The 20,851-nt window shown below is 44.6% G+C and overlaps 1 protein-coding gene across 1 annotated transcript in view; it reads left to right on the top strand.

Annotated features, from left to right (window-relative positions):
* CBX8 (chromobox 8) overlaps positions 1–20,851 on the top strand; it is a 184,996-nt gene that overhangs the window by 51,322 nt on the left and 112,823 nt on the right. Inside the window, exons 3-4 of the mRNA XM_078654022.1 lie at positions 6,728–6,793; positions 6,915–6,981. Coding sequence (XP_078510148.1) covers positions 6,728–6,793; positions 6,915–6,981 — 133 coding nt within the window. The remainder of the gene's footprint in view (positions 1–6,727; positions 6,794–6,914; positions 6,982–20,851) is intronic.

The raw sequence follows: 20,851 nt of genomic DNA, 5'->3' as shown, positions 1-20,851 counted from the left end.
TGATCCCTGTAGTTCTTGATGTATCCTGCCTCTATTTCTTTTTGCTTCACATCTTGTAAGAAAGTGAGCATTAACATTGTATAACTCAACATGTTGATTTCATGACAAGCAAACCACTATTTCTCATTACATTTAATTTCACTGCTCATAAGTTTTCAGAATCATTTAGTCCCATCTTTCCCCATTGAATGTATGTATATCTTGCATATATTGTCAACTCTTGGACATTTTTTTAACCTTATTTTCTTTACTGTGAATTAGGGAATGTTATTGTATTTAAAGAGCTCAATAAAAAGCTCAGGAAAAAAATAGTAATCTAATTTCCATTCAGATAAGCAGTACATGAAGTGGCCAATCAGAATGCTCACAGTAGGAGCACTAACATCTAATAATGGTCTGTCTTTACATCTCTGAAGCTGCGGAAGGCAGGCAGACACCAAAATTCTGACTGTGTAATGCAATTGCCTTGAGAGTAAATCTACTACATGAACAACTTACTTATCTTCTCTAGCGTCTTATCTGGCAGAAACTCTATCTAGCCGCATACTCCTTATCTTTGAATATTCCCCAGGTGTCAGACTGGATCCAGAATGTTTTGAGCAGTACCCCTGTGCCGGTGTAGGTGGTGCCGATCAACTCTGCATCGGCAGCGATATCCGGGCACTGGGTGGCACCTAGAGAGACACTGCTCTCATTAGTTTCTTTAAGTGACATTTCCATGCCAGAGCATGCCGCCATGACAGAATGCAGATGGCCCAGTATGCAAACCCCAAGGACCTCCAGGGGCCACACTAGTTAGAAAAGTCGGTTCGCAGAAGAAGGGAGGGTCAATAAGAAATCTGTGGCTAGATAGATTCTCTACCAGATAAGACATTATAAAAGGTAAGTGTCTGTCATGATGGACATGACTGTCCAGGCAGTAGTGCTTGGTAAATATGTGCAGAGTGGCACCCTGACAGATGTCCAGGATGGGGACTCCACTAGCTAAAGCGGGGTCGCAATCTTGGTTCTGGTGGAGTGAGCCCTCAGAGGCTTGCTCATTTAGTCAGTGCATAGCAGATATTAATGCAGAGAACTGGAGCTACTGGTGATCTTTGGCATGATCTATGTAGAACGTTAACGCTCTTTTTGGGTCCAGGTGATGGAGTCACTCCTCTTATTTAGATGGCTGAGGCAGAGCAAAGAAGTTCGGCCACTCTGGACGGGTGTTGCTCCTGTCGGGTGCTACAAAGCATGTTTTTTTGGGGGGGAAAAAAGTTGCCGTATGGAGGGTTAACTGAGCGTGCTTGTAGCTTGCTGACCCTTCTGGCCAATGTAATGGCCTATAGAAAGGCTATTTTGATGGTCAAGACCCGCAGATCGCAGCTATGCGTAGGCAAGGGCGAGCACATAAAAAATGTTGAAACTAAGTTTAGGTCCCATTTGGGGGATGATGAAAGGTTTTGGAGGAAACTTGTTGGAGTCCTTTGAGAAAATGAGTCACAATAAGGGACTGGATCAAGAAGGGTTGATCCGGCAACTGCAAGAAAGCCGATATGGCCGAAAGATCCACTTGAACTGTGCCCAAAGCAAAGCCTTACTGGACTAACGAGAAAAAAAACAACAGCACAGACAAAGGTCCAGAGAGGGTATAAACATTTTTGGATGTACACCAAGCCAAAAACTTGTCCCAGTGGCAGGAGTATACTATATTTGTTGAGGGCCTATCAGAATGACATTGTAGACTTCTGAAAAGAGGTCAAAGACTGTCTGTTGCCGCTGCTCAATCTCCATGCATGAAGGCAGGTTCGGGTGCAGGACCCTGCCATGTTGCTGTGACAGGACATCTCCCCAAATGGGCAGCCTGATCGGAGGACCGATGTACAGGAGTTCAGGATACCATACTCTCCTTGCCAATCCAGAGCCACAAGAATTACTTTGACCCAGTTGTTCCTGATCTTTGTTGGGACTCTGGGCAGGAGTATCCTCAGTAGGAAGGCGTACAGGTGGGATGTAGTCCACTCGAGACGAAATGCATCTCCAAGCGAGAAAAGCCTTGGAAATTCCAGAACACAGAAGTGCTGACATTGCGAGTTCTTGGCAGTGGCAAATAGATTAAGTCAAGATTCTCCCCATACGCAGAAGAGACCTTGCACTATCTCTGGGTGGAGATGCCATTTGTGATCCGTGAGGCATCGATGGCTGAGTTTGTCCTCTCTGACATTCAAAGATCCCACCAGATGTTGTACAATCAGTAATATGTTCTGAGGTACCAGCCATGTCCTGAGATGCAGAGCCTCTTGACACAGGGTCTAGGGCTCCACCCCGCCCTGCTTGTTATAATACCACATGGCAGTGGTGTCATCCGTGAACACCTGAACTAGCCTTCCCTCGATGGAAGGAAGAAATACTTTCAATGCAAGGCGAATCACTCTCAACTTTAACAGATTGATGTTTACCTGAGTCTCTGGCAGCCACCAGAGTCCTCTGAATTCCAGCTGGCTGCCTCAACCCAGGAGTGACCCCACTGTCACCATAGTCCGCTCTGGGTGGGGGAGGGTGAGGGGTCTGCCGCTGACCCAGTTGCTGTTCGTCAGCCATCACTGCAAAGCTTTAACAACTTCCTCCAATATCTGGATCAGGTTGGAGAGATTCTCCTGCTCCCACTGGGACATCCGGTCACACTGCAGAGCTGCATATACTAGCGGGTATGTGTTACCAGCAGGAGGTCATGAGGCCCAGCAGATTCTGAGTCAGTCTCACCAAAATCCAGGATAGAGACTGAAACATTGGAATTATAATCTGAATATACTGGACTCGCTACTCCGGAGTATAGGCCTGAAACTGCACTCTGTCCAGAACTACTCCAATGAAGAGAAGCGTGTGAGAGGGGGTCAGGTGTGACTTCGACACATTGATAGTGAACCTCAGAGATGCATGAGGCCTGCGGTAGTGTAGAGGTGGGAGGTGGGAGATGACTGCCTGGAATAAGCCCGTTATTAACAGCCAGTCGTCGACGTAGGGAAAGACTAATCCCTGATCTCTGTAGATGAGCTGCGACCACCGCCATCACCTTTGTGAACACCTGAGGGGTGCTGGTAAGGCTGAAAGGGAGCACAATGAACTAAAAGTGCTGGTGGTCCACCATGAATCGCAGGTAACGCCTTTGGGCAGGCAGTAGGTGTATGTGAAAATTGGCGTCCTGCAAGTCCAATGCTACCATCCAGTCTCCAGGGCAGATGGGACTGGAGTTAACATGAGCATTTTGAATTTTTCCTTCTTCAGAAAAAAGTTGAGACCACATGTCTAGTATAGGGTAAAGGACAGTCGGACTCTGTCCTTTTTGTGCACCAGTGTCCTTTTTGTGCACCAGAAAGTAGCAGGAATAGCAACCATGACCTACTTCCGGCACCCTTATAGTAGCTCCTTTGGCAAAAATAGGTTGCACTTCCTGCCTGAGCAGGAAGAGGTGGTCCTCCGTCAGCTGATCTTAGGATGGTGGTATGGACGTTGGGGTTTCAGTGTATGGGAGGGTGTAACCCAGCCTAACAATTTGGAGCACCCATTTCTTCAATATTATGAACTTCCAGTGGGGCAGGTGGTGCCTGATCCTGCTGCCGACTGGTTGCCTGTGATGGCGAGAAGGCAAACTAAAGGGATTTGGAGTCTGCATCTGTCGAGGTATGGCGGACTGAGCAGACCCCTGGCTTGGGGGAGCCGCTGCCATGCAAGGACTAGGGAGCCTGTTGGCCTTGGTGGCTGGGCGGGAATGGACGCAGCTGGCAGCCCCTACTGTAGCCAAGGAAGGGACGAAAAGCAGCCTGGGGCTTGTGTGGGGCCGTGGAGAGTCGCAACGACTGGGTAGTTGCCCTGTTGTCTTAAAGTGCTTTAGCCTAGTCACCAAAGAGGCGGGTCCCCTGGACATCCCTCAAAGTCAGCAAATCTCAGCTGGCCATGGTGTTGGAGTGCCACTGTGGAGGCATTCACCCTGCGTAGTGACTCAGTTATAGCCAGTCTGCAGCGTATGATGAACTGCCTGCCAACAGCAATAGCCTGGGCCAGGATGACTGGGGCCTCCTCCAAGACCAAGGGCAGCACTTGCGTAACCGAATCCCAAACTGTGTGGAAATACTTTCCCAGAGCAAGACTGGCAGGAGAGAACATTCTCTTGCTGAAGGTGTCCATCCTCTTGGATACTCTATCCATTGGTGTGGTAGGGAACGCACCAAGGTTGACTTTGGTTGTGGAGGCCTTTCCGGGGTGGGGTGCTGGGTGAGAAAAACGAGGAAACAGTAGCGCTGGGGTGGCGGCAAAGCAGCTGTCCTCGGCACAGGAGCCCCTCTGCAGGGCTTGGACCATGCCACAAGCAGGATATCCGCGAGGGTTTCGCTGAACACCCAGCTGAAGCACCTCTGTCAAGACGTGTCTTGACTGCCACATAGGGCAGCATTAGGTCCAGGACCTCAACTGCCCTCCTCACCACAATGGCAAATGTGGTCTCCTCCTCCCTAGCCACACTATGAGGAGAGATAAAGCATGTGTCAGGGGAGGTGTCCAAACCACTGGCATCCACCAGTGCCTCGTACCAGTTATCTTCTGGCTCCTGCATGGGATTGGGCAAGCCATATAAATCCTCAGATCCCTCCCAAGCGTACTCCCTATAGGGCCTATCAAAAATAGTAGGCCCTGGCTCTGATGGTTGATTTTCCGGCCTGCACCGAAGTTGACATTGGGTGACGCTCTCCCAGCTCTATATTGGAGCCGAGCATAATGATGGGGTCGGTGGTGCCCGGAATGATGTCACTGGAATGGACTCCGGGTAAGGTTGCTGTCCCGCGTTCTGAGACAATCCGGATCTAAGGACTGGATTGGCTCTGAGGGCCGACCAGCCTGGGGGAATTCAGTAGAGGCACCTGTTTAACCTGTGGTGCCTGAAGGCCCTCCACAGGAGTCAGCCATCCCAAATAGGAGGTGCATGGCTTCATAAAACTCTTAATTGGGCTGAGGACGCGCCGGTATATTCTGGAAGGCGGGAACAGACTCAGGCTCTGTGGCTTACGCGTTGTAGTGGGGCCTAGAACGGTTTTATCTATCCTGTGCCTCGTCCAAAGACTGGTGTGGTGGAGTCAAAGCACTCTTTGACTTCTTTGATTTTTTTACGACTATGACTTCAAGCTCGATAGCGAGCGCCGGGAACTGCTGATGGCTTGGAAAGAAAAGAACTTTCAGCGTGCTGGGGTGGCACCTGTACAGGCATTGCTTACATCACTTCTGACGTCGATGACGCTGACTTGAAGCCGATTGACGTCACCTACCGGTGGTCAGAGATACTACTCGAAAACGTCAAGATCTAGTCCGACATCTGGGGAATATTCTAAGATGAGAGATCTGTGGCTAGACGTGTTTTTCAGATAGGTCAGGTTTGTGGGTGTCGCTGGATGAGGGTCACCCATAAATTTGAACACCCACAAACTCGTATGTTTGTGGACCTTCACCAACATTTCACGGTCAGTTCTCACCCCGTATGAAAATACCTGTAACTTCTGTCGAGGGTAGATGTAAAAATGTTGTCGGAGTGTAGCGAGGCACAAATCCCTATTCTTTCTATGTTCCAAAGAAGTCAGAAACTCACCTAAAATGTATAGGTACCCTTATGCAGTAAAGTTGGAACTTATTTTGTTAATTGAGCTCCAAGATATCGCACACCAATGTGTATCAGCTGTTTTAAGCGAAAGTATATACAGTTTACACAAACTTTATTTTAAGCTCTACACTCAGTAGGAGTTTTCAAAAACACTGGTGCTCTCCATGAGCATCTTCTAATAATAGAGAGAGTTATCATTGGCATAACTCCGGTTATGTTCCTTAGGATTAGTGTAAATTGGGTGGCAGAAAATTACTTCCCGATAGCGCCTTCTAGAGCTGTGGTTAATGTTATAACGGGACCCCATACTCTTATCTTAGAGAAATGAAAAGAAGAACGAACCAAAAATAAACTGGGTTTAGAGGTTAACTGGATGTCCTCAATATAGTTCCACGCACTTCTTGCTTACTCCGTGGGCTACTGCAGAGAAATTAGGAGCAAATCGCCCAGCATGCATTTGGGGTACTGCAGAGAAATTAGGAGCAAATCGCCCAGCATGCATTTGGGGTACTGCAGAGAAATTAGGAGCAAATCGCCCAGCATGCATTTGAAAATATGAACTTGGGTCTGTGACTGCTGTTTGAATCAACCAATTCAAGCAAACATTACAAAATATCATTCTCCGCTTGTACAGTAATAATCCACATTTGTAAGGGTCTCTAGGCGCTGGGGGCCGTCGGGAAGATTAAGCAAGCTAACCTGCCGCCGGAGCCGGGGATCGAACCCTGATCCCCAGATTCCAGCGTCAGTCGCCCTGGCCGCGGCGCCACACCTCTCCCCGTGAATGCTTTGGAGATTATAGAGGTGTAATGCCTTGTAGGGATCAGTTGTAGAGCACTGTGATAGGCTCTAGGAGCAAATAGTATGACATGCATTATAAAAATACTGGTATGTGTAACACTACCCTGGCCCCAGGTGCGGTGCTCAGCCATCTCAGCTACTGCTTACATAGATCTTTGCCCTGGGAGACACAAGCTTAAATGTCCCACCCAATAGCCTTTTATGTATAGAAATGGATGCACAATGATTCTCCACATCTCTCTTTGGAAGCACTCTGCCTGTAATTCCTTACTGCGCTTGAACTTGTGAACTTTACTCTTCTAGGTACAGTACTTGGGAACCTGAAGAAAACATCCTGGATGGCAGACTGGTGGCTGCTTTTGAAGAAAGGTAAGGTGGCCTGTGTACTAAAGAAGGAAGTGACAGATTAGGTATGTGCTTTTTAAAGCATGACATCATGACACTGAAGTGAGGTCTTTTTTCTCTCTTGTGTTTTAACTCTTTTCTTCAGGGAACGAGAGAGAGAGCTTTTTGGGCCAAAAAAGCGAGGTCCCAAACCCAAAACGTTCCTGTTAAAGGTGAGGATGAGGAAACTGAGCGAATCTGTGAGCCATTGTTGATATTGTGTGCTTAAAGATAAAACAAACCTTAAAAACTCTCTCCATGTCTGTTTAGATTATCTTGCTCATTTATTAAAGCCTTTAGCTATTGTGACAACCATTTATGCAGTGTGCACCAGACTGGCTATTTTTTAAATTAGCTTTTCCTGTTATTATTGAAGAGGTGCTCATGGTGACAAAATGATCTACTACTTGTAATTTCGGTTATGTTGCACTTGCCTGACATTTTGTGACGCTGCTTTTAAAATGGATGCCATATTGAGGAGAGCCTCAGATGCGAAAGTTTGAGGAGCTTGGAAAAGAGCTACGGAGGGTTGAGATTAGATAAGATTTAAATACTTGAAAAGTGTTTTGTGCAAGGTTGGCATCCACTTTCAAGGACTTACTAAATGACCCGGCACAAAAAGAAATCTTGCCATGGGATAAATATAGATACTTTGGTGTGAGAGTATGCTATTGCATCTAATTTGCAACTGTCCCCATTTAATCCTGCGTATACATTCCTTGCCTGTATTTAAGTGCATTACTGTCTAGATGTAGGGGTACAAAAGGGGGGTGGTGATGGACGGAGCATCTGAATCAATCAAACACTCACACCCAGTCAAAAGATCTGGGTTTAATCCATCACCGTTCTTTAGCCCACTCCGCCACCCCAGTTCAGACATGGCTATACGCAAATCAGTCTGACCCTGTGCCTCATGGGAACAGTCCAGCCCGAACTGCCAAGCCATGTCTTCCCTGGACCGGAAACAAGCTTCCGTGTGGTGTGAGAGTATGCCATTGCATCTAATTTGCAACTGTCTGGATTTAATCCTGCGTATACATTCCTTGCCTGTATTTAAGTGCATTACTGTCTAGATGTATACTAAAAGAGGCCATTAGGCCCATATTTACATCTTCATTTAACACGTTATCACACAGTTGTAAAACAGACCATGGCCATAGTTTCATTCTAACGGGTCATAAAAGTGGGGGCCGCCCGGCATACTGCAGGAGGTGTATATTATTCTATTTCTCCTGTAATGTATAATGAGTCATTCCATATACATCATTTTTCATTTACATACAATACATGGAGGATTAATCTAATACTTCAGGGCTATATTTCTGAAATAGGGGCGATACAACATGATTTAGGTAGCAGTTCCAAGGGATTCCTCTCTGTATGTCTTGACTTACTACCCTTCCCTTCAGTTAGTTATAGACAATTTACTAGCATTAAGCTTAATCCTGTGAGTGTCTTTCATTAATTAACATCTACTTAAGACTTTCTTTTGAGAGCACATCTTTTTCATTGCCGACCAGATGCTAAAATGTGGTATGCCACAACAAAATCATTTTGCATTACCACAAGGTGCCTTAAACTATCAAATAACTTTTTACAGTCCATAAATTATTATGTAGTGTTAGACTACATACCCACATTATTCAACATTGTCTAGGCAGAAATTGTCTGATTAAATAAAGATGCATTGTTGCTTGGCAATCCCTCTTTAAAGCTGGCATAATTGAGTTACATGGGAATAATAGGTGTGTACATAGAAGATAGAATTGAATGTAAAACATAATCTCCCTCTGGGGAGACTATGCAGGTTACTATTAGGCAACCTTTACTTAATAGCAAAAGAGAACGCATACCTGATATTTTTGTACATTCATGCATGCTCACAGGAGAACCAAGCTTGTTTTATGTTTCTGTTGTGCTCTAAAGTACAAAGGGCTAAAGTACACAGGCCTGCAGTATCCCTGTTGGGGAGAGACTCCGTTTTAATTTGTGGCGACTAAGATTATTAACTGTGTATGTGTTAAATTTCCTTAAATTTAAAGTGGTGTTGAGCGAGCTATGCTGCATGTTGTATATTGCACTAAAACGAAGGAACACATTTGAAAAACTGATGGGAATTATACTGGAGGATTTCAAGAATCGCATGCCAAGTTGAACGAGAGTGAAGTAATTGTTAATCATATATTTGGAGGGACAAAGTGGTCCTATTGTATAGCTCAAACAAATACAAATGGGAGAAGTTACGTACCTAATAGCACACCAAAACCGTACATTAACACTCTAGAATCTGTGGTTTAAACTTCAATTCAACCATGTCTGGGCTAGACAGGCACCATATTGGGCGCATAAACTTTGATAGTGATTTAAAGTAACATTTCTTTAATTAAAAAACAAGAAAGAAAATTGACTCATGTATCCTAAAGACTTATATAGCCTAAGGATCCTTAAGTGGCAGTCTTGCGCCACCGTACCGAGTTGTGACGATGTCTTTTTACATTACAAGATGAGCCATAAAATACATACTTATTCATATGTTGGCACGATACCCAAGCCTCAATTGTTGTCCTTCCCAATCCTTAGAGCCACAACCCAATTTTTAGAACGGCTAACTGTTGCAACCCACTTAGCTTTAATAGACATGAGGTGGGAGAATGTTTTTACTGTAACTAAAGCATCGTGGGGTAGTGCTCTGTCCTTTACAGACATCCCATTTTTCATTGAAATGACCTCTATATTTAAACAGACGGACCATTTTATTGATCAAAATATATTGCACAAAAATGATAATGTGTGTAAAATCTGTTTTCAGTGAATATTTATCATTTGGGCTTCACCAAGTAAAGTAACTTAATTTGTTTTGATTCTATTTAAATCTTTGTTTTTGTGCTTCATTTTTGCTTTCCTAACTGCTAGATGTGTACAGTTCATTTACAGATATTTACATTGTTGTGTGTTACCAAAAATGTTATACTACAGGCATTCCCTTTAACTCACCCTATACCCCAGCCTGACGTTTGACCTTTGTCTTTGAAGTACAACAAATGTGACAATACAAACACAGAATTTAAAAGCATCTTTATTTATTGCTTCGACTTTGGCGACTCACTCAAAAATCGGCTCGCCACTTACCAGTCGGTAGTGCCCCACAATTTGGGAAATAATGCTCTATTGCAAGATAGATTTATGCCAAAATGAGTGACCATTAATGCCTACTTTTAGCATTCTTATTCCCACAAAGTTTGTGTACGAATTAACCATCTTTTGGGTGCTCTCCCCCAAATTTGTACTCTATCTCTGTTTGGGCTTCGGTGTTTGCATCACCACATGGGGGGACCTATTCACTGACTCAACGCCATCCACGTTCAATGTCCTGATGGATGACAATGTGATACTACCGGGCTCTTTCCTGTTGTATGCCTTTCTCACATTTCATCTTTTTAAAACATGGGCCACTACACATGAAGAACCTGTAGTATCCAGAATACTTCAAACCCTCCTAACACATGGCATGGCAAATGGGCCATCACTATGTTATATAACTCCATGCAGCTTGATACAGCGTCGCCCTTACTAGCACTTAGACGATATTCGGGCGGAGCTCTCTCTATGTCGCGGAAGAATGAGCAATGGGAACAGGGCCTGGGGTTCTGAAGATCTCATCGAATGCTTGGCTAAAATGCATGCAATTGAATTACCTTCACCATGCATACCTTACCCCACACAGGCTTGCGTGAATGTACCCAAATTCTCTTGATATTTGCCCATGTTGCTGCAATCCATAGCCACATTCATTCATATGGTATGGGACTGCCCCCTACTTGCTTCATATTTGGATGTAGTGACCACTACACTCACTGAGGCCACTGGCATTTGAATACCAGCACATGGTTCCCATTCGATGCTGAGGATCGCTAAGCTCACTGCACGAGGTAAGACTCTCAATAAAGTTTTGGACTTAACACTATGCTTAGCTAAACAGAGATTGGCTATGGCGTGGAAGTCTATTTTGGCCCCCCACATACTGGAGTGGCTTACTGATCTCCACAAAGCGCTAGTGGCAGAACACAATTTAACTTGCAATGCTATAACAGGCCACTGCGCCCCTCCCACCAATCCCCCAGACTGGATGAAATACCTTGCGGTCATTGACGTAAAATTAAAACTGCCCCGCTCTGAAGGCCGACCATCGACTCCCATGGGCCATTGCACAATTTTCAATGCACATGCGGAGATCTTGGCATCCTCTTTTTGTGTAGACGCCCCCCCCCCCATGGTCCTCCTACTTTATATGCATGTGCTCAAGTGCATTATAGCCCGGCAATTCCCCCCTGCGCACACTCACAATCAACATGCTTTCTTCCATCACTATACTACAGGTGAGACATTGTATATCTGCATCAAAACCTACACACTCATTGATATAGTGTTATCGGATTGAAATGTGGACATGTTTGTATGTTCTTGTTCTATTCATGTGCACCGAAGTACGGTGGAGGCGATATTTATACTGTTCCCCTTATTATCAATGTAGATATACTTGCCAAGGAACTGATTGCATACCAATATGTTGGTGAAAATCACACTGTCATTGAATGTCACATTTATAATGTTGAAATGCAATACAGACATTTTTTTTTTTTAAATCTCTGTTTCGGATTTTAGAACTCCGTACAGTTTGCTCCTGCTAACTAGCAATAAAGTGTTTTTGCTCTCCCTTTAAACACGGTCGAGTTGGCATAATTAAATTGCTTATACGTCTCTAGTATGTGGTATAGTAGGGTAACAAGGAAAAATGGCGTCAGGCCTACCTACCATAGTAGCCCGACTGCTGCAATTTATATTTGCAGCACAATCTATTAAAATAACATTTTTGACAGATAAAACCCTCTCTTTTAAATATAAGTAAGTCACCCCTTTGTGAGCTTTGTAGCACACAAGGTAGGGTGCATGGTATTTAGAAGTCGGACATGTAGAAAATTAATTTAACTATGTCCCTCCAGTAACAGAACTATAAAAGACTATTCTCACTGCGGCAAGTCTAGCTGTCCTATGTAGAAAACCATAGTACAGATTAAAATACATATACTCGGGGCCTCTGGAATTATGCAATTTTGTGATGTTTTCCACATAATAATGTATTTGCCAAATAATCTTCTCTGCTGCATAGACTGCAGTTTTTAACAAAAAATTTTTCTGGGTTAGATTGATTAAAAGTTAAGAAAAACACAGCAACATGTGTTGCTGCTGACCCTGGGCGGTGAACTCTGCTCCGCTTGCGGAGTTCCGAAAAACTCCGCTTCACACAGTGGAGCGGAGTTTTTTACCTTGTTCGCATTCACCAACGCCAAATTGACTAGCGCGAGCGAGGAAAATCCACCTCCCTGTAAGATTTTTCCTCGTTCGCGATCGTCAATTTCAAGTTGGCGAGCGTGGAAAATAAACCTAAACGCGAGATTCCTCAACACGGGGGGGTTCATAGGTTTCTCATTGCATGTGGTCGCGTATGCTCGAGACCACTCACGTTGAGAAACTGCCCGTTAGCATTGAGAAAGCTGCCACTCAAGTAAAAATTTTCTCGAGCGGCAGAAAGGAAATCAGCGCTCACTTGCGCTGGGGCATGGTGACGTTTGCGATGATTGCACAGTGCGGACAAGCATCTGGCACTGAAAATCATAGCGAATGGCGGAGCTTTACGTAGCGCGGCGGAGTTTTTTTTACCACTTCGCAGAGTTTTGTGTAGCGCTACTCCACCCAGGGTTAGTTGCTGCACAGTGGAAAGCCGTTTGCAAAGGTAGTCTGGTCATCTTTTTTTTTTTACTTATTGCTGTATTTGGGTGGCAGACAGGCCCTAAAGTGGTGAAATAACAAGGTAACACACAAAGTCTGCAGCATAATTTGCCTTTTCTTAACGCATAATTCAGTATTCCCTGTTGCATAATTTGGTCATCCCCTGATGCATAAATCGGCCCTGATAATACTGTATCTCTGGAAAGTGACCAGCTAGAAAAATAATTCAACAACTGTCTTTAATAGTTGTAAAAAATCCAGTTCAATGGTGGCCGTATTTTATTAAGTATTAAAGAAAAGTAACTTTTAAAAAGGTACCATTTACCTACCTCGAGTGTCAGAAGGCTAATTAGCATGTCTCAGCCTGTGCTTTGCCTTCTGTAGGTATGAAATACCTCTGAGAAGTAAACAATAGGCTCAATTGAATAGGCACGTAAACAGCAACAACACTATACATGTAGATGCAAAATAACTAATAGGAGAGAAGAATGGGCGATATTAATATAATAAGTTGTACGAGAGCTAAATGCACCGTGGCAGGTGTCAATTTAATATGCCAATTAATTTTAAAATATATTTTTCCTACGATCAGATTTTGGACTATCGGATCGAAGAGGGTTCTCTGTCTTTTATGACAGCTGGAAAGGATTTTATCTCTTCCATCAAAAGTAATTCTTCCAAACTAAGAAACTCTAATTTCTCCTCCTTTCCACTGGAAAATAATCACTATGTTTCTGGGAGGCTGCCAGTCAATAGCACCGCCATGTTGATAAGGCTACACAGTGAGAGTAACCTAAGTTTTCTGTTCTTGTTTTTAATTTGCATTGATCGTTAAGTTTTACAATGGTTGTAGAGTTAATGAAACAAGCATTGGTAAATCCAATAGCTTGGCTTTAATGTTGCAAGCTGCAAACACAGGCATGCACAAGTGCACATTTGTATATTTCTGTGTTTGTGGGCATTAGCATAAAAAAGCAACAACTGGTGACGTGACTTCTGGATCTTACTTTTGCATAGAAAGGAAACCAAACACTACCTTTCACACATTAGAAAAGTCAATAGGTCTGGCCTTGTCATGGTGGCCAGCAGTTGACTCTTTTTTAAAAATATTTTTAGGTCTCGGCCTGACATAAGCAGTCCTTACACATTTCTCTAGACTACTGCTCAAAATTAGGAGAGTTTTTATAGCTTTATAACAGTTTTACCGATTTGCTCTCTGCCTCTTACTTGAAAGAGTGATTACACGTCTATCTTAGCTGTCCAAAGCAATGTATGTTCCTACTTGTCTAAGTGCCTACCAATTTAATACAGAACATGCATTGAGAAATGTCAGCAATTTATAACGTACTGCATAATACTGAATCTCTTGGACTGGGGGTGATAAGAGGAGATTCCCACTCTATTCTTGACAATGGTACCGCCTCCTCACTCTCCCGTTTCTCAGCAGACAAACATACTGCTTCCGCCTACCGTAGCGCCATTGCCAGTCAAGGTGAGAGGTGACGTCATGATATGGGTGAGCCCTTAACCAGCATTAGATGTTTATTTAAGCAAGAGCACTTTGCATGCTGGATTTATAAACTCATGTTTGCAATGAAAACCAAAACAGAACTGCGAGTCACAGAATGCAAAGTGCTGTTGGCTCAAAAATGGCATGGAGGTGGAAGACGTCGCACAGGATATTCAGTCGCTTTCCAGGCATGTGCACATAAGACCCTCAAGCCATAAATACCAACGGGATCCTAACTAGAATTATTTAGCATTAATTTTTAGGTCACAAAAAAGATAAACATCTGGCGCTATTACCCACAACTTACCGCCACCTGTAGTCAAGTAATCACACACATCTGTGGACTGCTCTCTCTTTCAAGTGAGGCTCTCACGGAGGGTTCCCTGTTTGAAAAAGCATTAAAAATGCAATATGTCTCGCCTTCTATTAAGTTAAAGCCATTTGCTTTGCTATACAATACCAGTAGCAAAGCAAATGACTTTAACTTAATCGAAGGCGAGACCTATTGCATTTTCAATGCTTGTTTACATTACAGTGTCAAAAACTGCTTGAGAGCCATGCTGAGTCGCATGTGACATACTGGAAAGGGAGAGAATAGGATGCCAAACCAGTTCTTGTGAATCTCCTATCTGGTTGCCGAAGGACTCGGGTTATGTAATGCCAGACTTCTGCCTCTGGGTTTGTTGTGGGGTCAGTGCCTGCCTCAAATTGGATTTTAGTGTTGGATGTGGGGGGGAAACTAGGATTACCATAGTGCACTCCCCACACAAACCCCCCGTGCTCAAGTTTACTGCGGCCAAAGAATTTCACCATCTCGCAAATTTTCTAAGCATATTGGGCCTGTTTGCAGTAAGGCGAACAGGAACTACTGTAAAAGTGGGTATGGTTGACCTGAGAATGTGCACCACATCAGTTAGGGAGCGATCAGGAGTCGTCCCCACATAGTAGCTCGTGCCAGGCATAAATGTCGTTTCTTCAGGCATCCTCATTAGAACGCTTTCTGTATCTGCCAAACATTATAAGAGGACTTGGCCTACTGTCTGTGACCTGAGAGGAACCCTGAAGACTTGATGTGCTCCCTCTTGTACTGGGGGATAAAGAAGTGGACGTCAAGGCAGTCACAGCCGGCTTTGTTCGCCGCTGGGGGGTGGGAGGGGGGGGGTTATGGAGGGGGAAGGGGCCCGCGGGGGGGAAGGGGGGCCCGCGGGGGGAAATAAAAAATAAGAATCATTGAAACTTACCTTGCGGCTCCTGCCTCCGACAGGAACAGGAAGCAGGAAGCCAGGCTCTCTCCTCCAAGACAATCACAACGAGTGGTCGGGATGGCGCCCAGCCGCAGCTTATGGGGTGGGCATGTTCTCCATGCAGGCTGCAATTCACCCTGCATGGAGAAGGGTAGAGTGTGCTTGAGTGGTTTGGGCGGCCTGAGAAGGCTGACCAAACAGTCTTTGTGCACTCAGGAGTGGGCACACCACACCACTCTTCCCCTGCCCGGAGAGCAGAGCAGCCTCGTCCACCCGCAACACAAACATAAAATGGTAATAACCAAAAGTTATTACCATTTTATGTTTCTGCTTCTCGCACTGCGAGAAAGCAGTGGGGCGACGCCCCTCCGCCATAGCGTAGGAGCCACCCCTGCTCCAAGGGTCGAATCCTTCCTCTGTGATAGATACTTTAAAGTATTTGAAGGAGATTGCCACTCTTCGCCACTTCCCCTTCAGTGTGGGGTTCCACTGGGCTCCTCCCTTAGCCTCACACTTTTTAATGTGTACATGTCCCCCCTGGCTAAGATAGTGGCCCCTTACGGTATTGAACTAATCAGCTACGCTGATGATACTCAGCTAGTGGTCTCTCTTAATCAGGCTGATTTGTCCCACCCGAGTCTGAGCAACTGTCTTGAAGAGGTAGCAAAGTGGATGGGCTTGTCCCAGCTAAAACTTAATAATCAAAAAACTGAATTGATGTTACTGGGCAGGAAGGCATCATTCAATTCCCCCACCCTATGGCCCCCCTCTATGGGTGCCAGCCCGACCCCTAAAAACGTGATTAAGAGCCTTGGCTTCTGGCTTGATGATGATCTTACATTTAAAGTACAAGCCAGAAAAACCGCTGCCACCTACTTTGGTTTACTTAAATCCATACGAAAAATCCTCCCTCAACTTCCTGACAAAGCCAAAAAAATCTTGATACAAGCCATGATCCTGTCGAGGCTGGATTACGGTAACGCGCTCTATTTGGGAGCCCCGATCTCTGTAATCCAGAAACTTCAGGTGGTGCAGAACTCCACCGCTAGATTGCTGACGAGCACTAACCACCGCTCCTCAGCTAAGCCAGCGCTGAGATCACTCCACTGGTTACCCATAAAAGAACGGGTACACTTCAAAGCCCTCTGCATTGCCCATAAAAATCTTCAGGGCAAAGGCCCCCCCCTCCTGGCCAATGTGATTAAAACACATAAAGCCTCCAGAAACCTTCGTTCTAATGACCAGAACCTGGCACAAGTCAGCAGAATTAACAAGGTTCGCACGGGTGGTCGTCTCTTTTCTTATAACACCTCAAGGTTGTGGAACTCTCTGCCCCCCCTCTTCGACAGGAGCCCAATCATCTTCCTTTCCGTATGAAAATAAAAACTTGGCTCTTTCCTTCAAACTAAACTTCCACTTCTGACCTTTCCGGTTGTAGCTGCAAGCGCTGGGATGCCTCCGGGTAGCCATGCGCTATAAAATAATTATTTTCATTTCATTTCATTTCATTTCAAGGGTCAGTTGGCTGATATCCTGTGTGGCTATAGGGAGACAGCAAGCTACAAGAGGTCTTTTCTTGCAAGTACCCAGCTAAACAGTGGCCATTAGACCTAGACTGACCCTGCTGTTGGCCTTTGCTTGACCCCCTGTCAGTCTCTAAGTGCCTCCGCTGAGGTCCCGGCAGGGTTTTGCAGTGTACCCCTGTGGGGTATTTGGACTTAAAGGACTAAAGTCAGAAGGTAAAATCTTTGACCAGGACAAACCTCCCAGGAACCAGGTACCCGAACCGCACTCCATCGCTGTCAGTCTCAAATTGCATCTACCTAACTACCTCAACCATTGACTATTGTTAGAAATGGGGGTCTATAGCTGGCAGTGGTATGCACCCTGTCCAGGTAGGTACCCTTCCTTCTAGTCGGGGTAAGGTTACACACCCAGGATAACCCCTGCCCACCCCGTTGGTAGCTTGGCACGAGCAGTCAGGTCTATCCCAGTATTTGTACGTAACACATACAGTAACACAGTGAAAATGCTACAAAGGGACACCAAACCCGATTAGAACAATAAAGAATCTTTATCTAAACCAAACAAGACCAAAAGCCAGTAATTTGGGATACTCTCTTTCAGTGAATTAATCTCAAAGTGTATTGGCATATCAAAGAAGCTGCCCCTAAGGAAGGTTCTCTTTTGATGTTCAAAGATGGACACTCTCAGAATTTGAAAGAGTGTTCAAATCTGTAGGTTTCACGTACAGGATTGTTGTATATAATCGTGTTGTCTATTGTAAATACCAACAGGTATAGGAAATGTATCTGACATAATGAACTTCAAATCGTGTGATTTTCAGACGTGGCCCAAGTTAGTCACCAAGTGATAGTCATTTTCTAGCCATAAAGGTCAATTTGAGCAGCACACTATGCTAAGTTCATGTAAGTGCCAGGAAAGTCTGGTGGCTTAGAGCAGTCTTACCCAACCTAGAAGAGGCGGAGATTTCAGGGAAGATCGGGGCACATCTTCTCATGCTCTGGCCTCACGATGCAGAAGGCCTCTAGCATGTTGCCTTGTCCTCTGTATGATGCTCCTGGCCACCACGCTATCCAGATGGCCAGTGGTTATGTTTAACATCTCCTTGTGGCTTCCTTGGCATTCGGAAAGTGTTACCACGGATGGTGGTCTCTAGGTCGGGTCTCTTTTGGTTGATCCTTTGTCTGGGATCCTCTTAGCAGGATGATACCATGGTGACGAACCTAAACTTCACAGTGGCCCCATATTGGCATACAGGGGTAGCCGGCTTAATCAAGCACGTCACCACTTCACATAATGGGGTCATCCTCTTTCCACAAGAGGGCTGGGTAGCCTGCACTCTCAGTACGGTCCTGGCTAGACATCTCATACTTTGCTTACTGGGATCCACTCAACATGAGGGCTGCGGCTCACTCCCTTCTGGGGCTCACTTCCTCCAGGCACTTTCCTTCTTCTCACAGGGTCTGCCGGTTTTGGCAGGTAGGCAGAAGGCTGGTGCTCGGGCAAGTGGTTTTGATTTCCTGAATGATCGCCCCTCTCCCATCAAAGAGACTGGTTGACCATGGTCCGCAGTCCTGTTTGCAAAAGCTTGAAGACTTTGTGATCTTTGTTCTACGCTGATGAACGGCTTGTGGGACTTCTGCATCCTTTTTTATAGCCCATATCCAAACACAGATGTGATTTATTGTCTGGTCCTTTAAAATGTGTGTTGTGGATGTGTCCACACCTCTGTCCTGTTCGTTATCAAAAGGGAAATATGCTACAACAGGAGTGTCTACAATTCCAACTGATCCATAACACAGGCCGAGGGAGTAACCAGGGATCAAACAGGCTGACCGCCTCTACTGAAAAAATGTCTAAGGTTCAAAGGCATAAGCCTTCCCCCTGGATGTATGACATTACAACGCATGCATTTACATCGCATGCCTTTACAACGTAAGTATTACAACGCAGTCCATTACAACGCATAGTGCTTTAAGGGTGCTGGATATTGAATAGTTTAATTTACTATTCCAACTCCAGTCCCCGTGGACACTAAGGAAGGTTATTGGATAGTAAATTAAACTATTCACTATCCTAGAGCGCCCCCCAGAGCAATGCGTTGTAATAGTTTGCGTTGTAATGGTTGCGTTGTAAAGGCTCTGTGATGTAAAAGTTGCGTTGTAAGTGTTGTTCACCCTTCCCCCTCTATAAGGATTACTTGGTCCTACAGTGCCAGCCTTATCATACCCACCATCTGGCCTGACAATTAGCAGTAACTTTCTAGAATTAAAGAGGCCTTTGATGTCCACTGAGAATGCTTGGCTCACCTTCCTCCAATGTGGATGTTTCCAACCCAGCTTCAGGAGTGCCCAAAATTCACATCTCCTGTCTGAGGTTACACTCATCACTTCCAACTAGCTTTTCAGACCCCTGGCTTCCAAAATAGGACCCACAGGCATCCATTTTATGTACCATACACAGGCACACACAGGCCAGCATGCACATGCAATTATCACACTCTACCTGGTGCTATAAACAATCATCATGTAGGCCAAGTGTGAGTTAAGTACACAGCAGAGGAACTTTACATGAGTGGGCCAGTAGGTACCACTTTAGTGACGCAGATAAAAAAGGTCTGTACACACTATTGATTCTTACCAAACACAAAACTGGTACACTCCGAGCTCATATCACTTTCTACCACTAGGAGAGTAGCGCTTGGTTCGCCCCTCCCTGTCTAACTAGACAAGATTACCATGAGACAGGTGTAGTTATAGCACACATGTATGATTCGTGTTTGCTCATGTCCAAAAATCAGTACCAAGGGTCTGGATAGCCATGCAGCTGAGGCACTCAGGGTAGGGGTAAACGTCCAATACCATACAGTGGACTTTCCGTCCCAACAGAGAAAGAGAAATCTGTGTTGAGCAACTAACTTACTTTTGTTCCAAGCTGTTCCTGCAATCCTACTGTAACCAAGAGAAAATTTTCCAGTTTCTGAGGAAGGTTAGATTAGACTTTTCTTTTGTAACGAGGGACATCCTAACACTGATAATACAGGCCATGGAAATGGGTCTACATTTCTTTACCCAGTCTAATGCTATGCCACCTGAAATTACTTCTTTTGAAAATGTTATCCTGAAAACTGTAGACCGGATTGTCAAAGGAAGTCGCATATCAAACCAAACTTAACAAAGCTAATAATTCCTAAGATAAAAATCAATCTTTAGTTCTAAAACCTGCAGTCAAACTGGGGGAATAGTCCTAATCATTATAGTAGACTAAAAGGAGGAAGCTATGGGGCAGCTTGACATGCCTGAACTTTATAGAAAGTTACAGTGTGATCCAGTTATAAAGATCTGAGCAGATCAAAGAATAGCTTGAGAAAGGCTGGATTTTTAAAAAAAAAGTTTGATTTTCTAAATAAAAAAGGGGCACTAGACTATGAAAGATACACAAAAGAATCGATAAACCATCAGGCCACCTGATAGTTTCGGTACGTGGCTCATTGTTAGAATCTTTGTCTCACTATATAGACTTCTTTCTCAAACTATTTGACCACAAGACATGATTGTGTGTTATCAGGCTAACCTTTTGGTCCTAGTACAGATTGGTTGGCCATTTTTGATGTTGAGGTTACATACACTAAAATTCCCAAGGGGAAGCAATAGAGGTGATCAGATATCCTTTAGACGAACATTGTCTCAATAGAGTTTATAGTATGGCTATCCCAAAATGCCCCATGAAGAAATTCCTTATATTTCATCAGCATTACTCTTTGCAGACGAAAGGTAAAATGTGCACATTCACCCCCAGAAATTGACAACCTATTTGTCTTGTTTTGAGGAAAAGTTTATCTATAACAAAATGTCATCCTCCCCATGGGTCCATTAAATAGGTGACATTTTTGATTTGGAAAGAGATGGAGATGGATATGGAGATGGATATGGGAATGGAACTGCTGGACTTCAAAATGTGGTTAAACTATAGATCGCA

The sequence above is a fragment of the Lissotriton helveticus genome, chromosome 7, assembly GCF_964261635.1.
Source record: "Lissotriton helveticus chromosome 7, aLisHel1.1, whole genome shotgun sequence".
NCBI lineage: Eukaryota > Metazoa > Chordata > Amphibia > Caudata > Salamandridae > Lissotriton > Lissotriton helveticus.
This window is presented reverse-complemented; position numbering and strand designations above follow the sequence as displayed.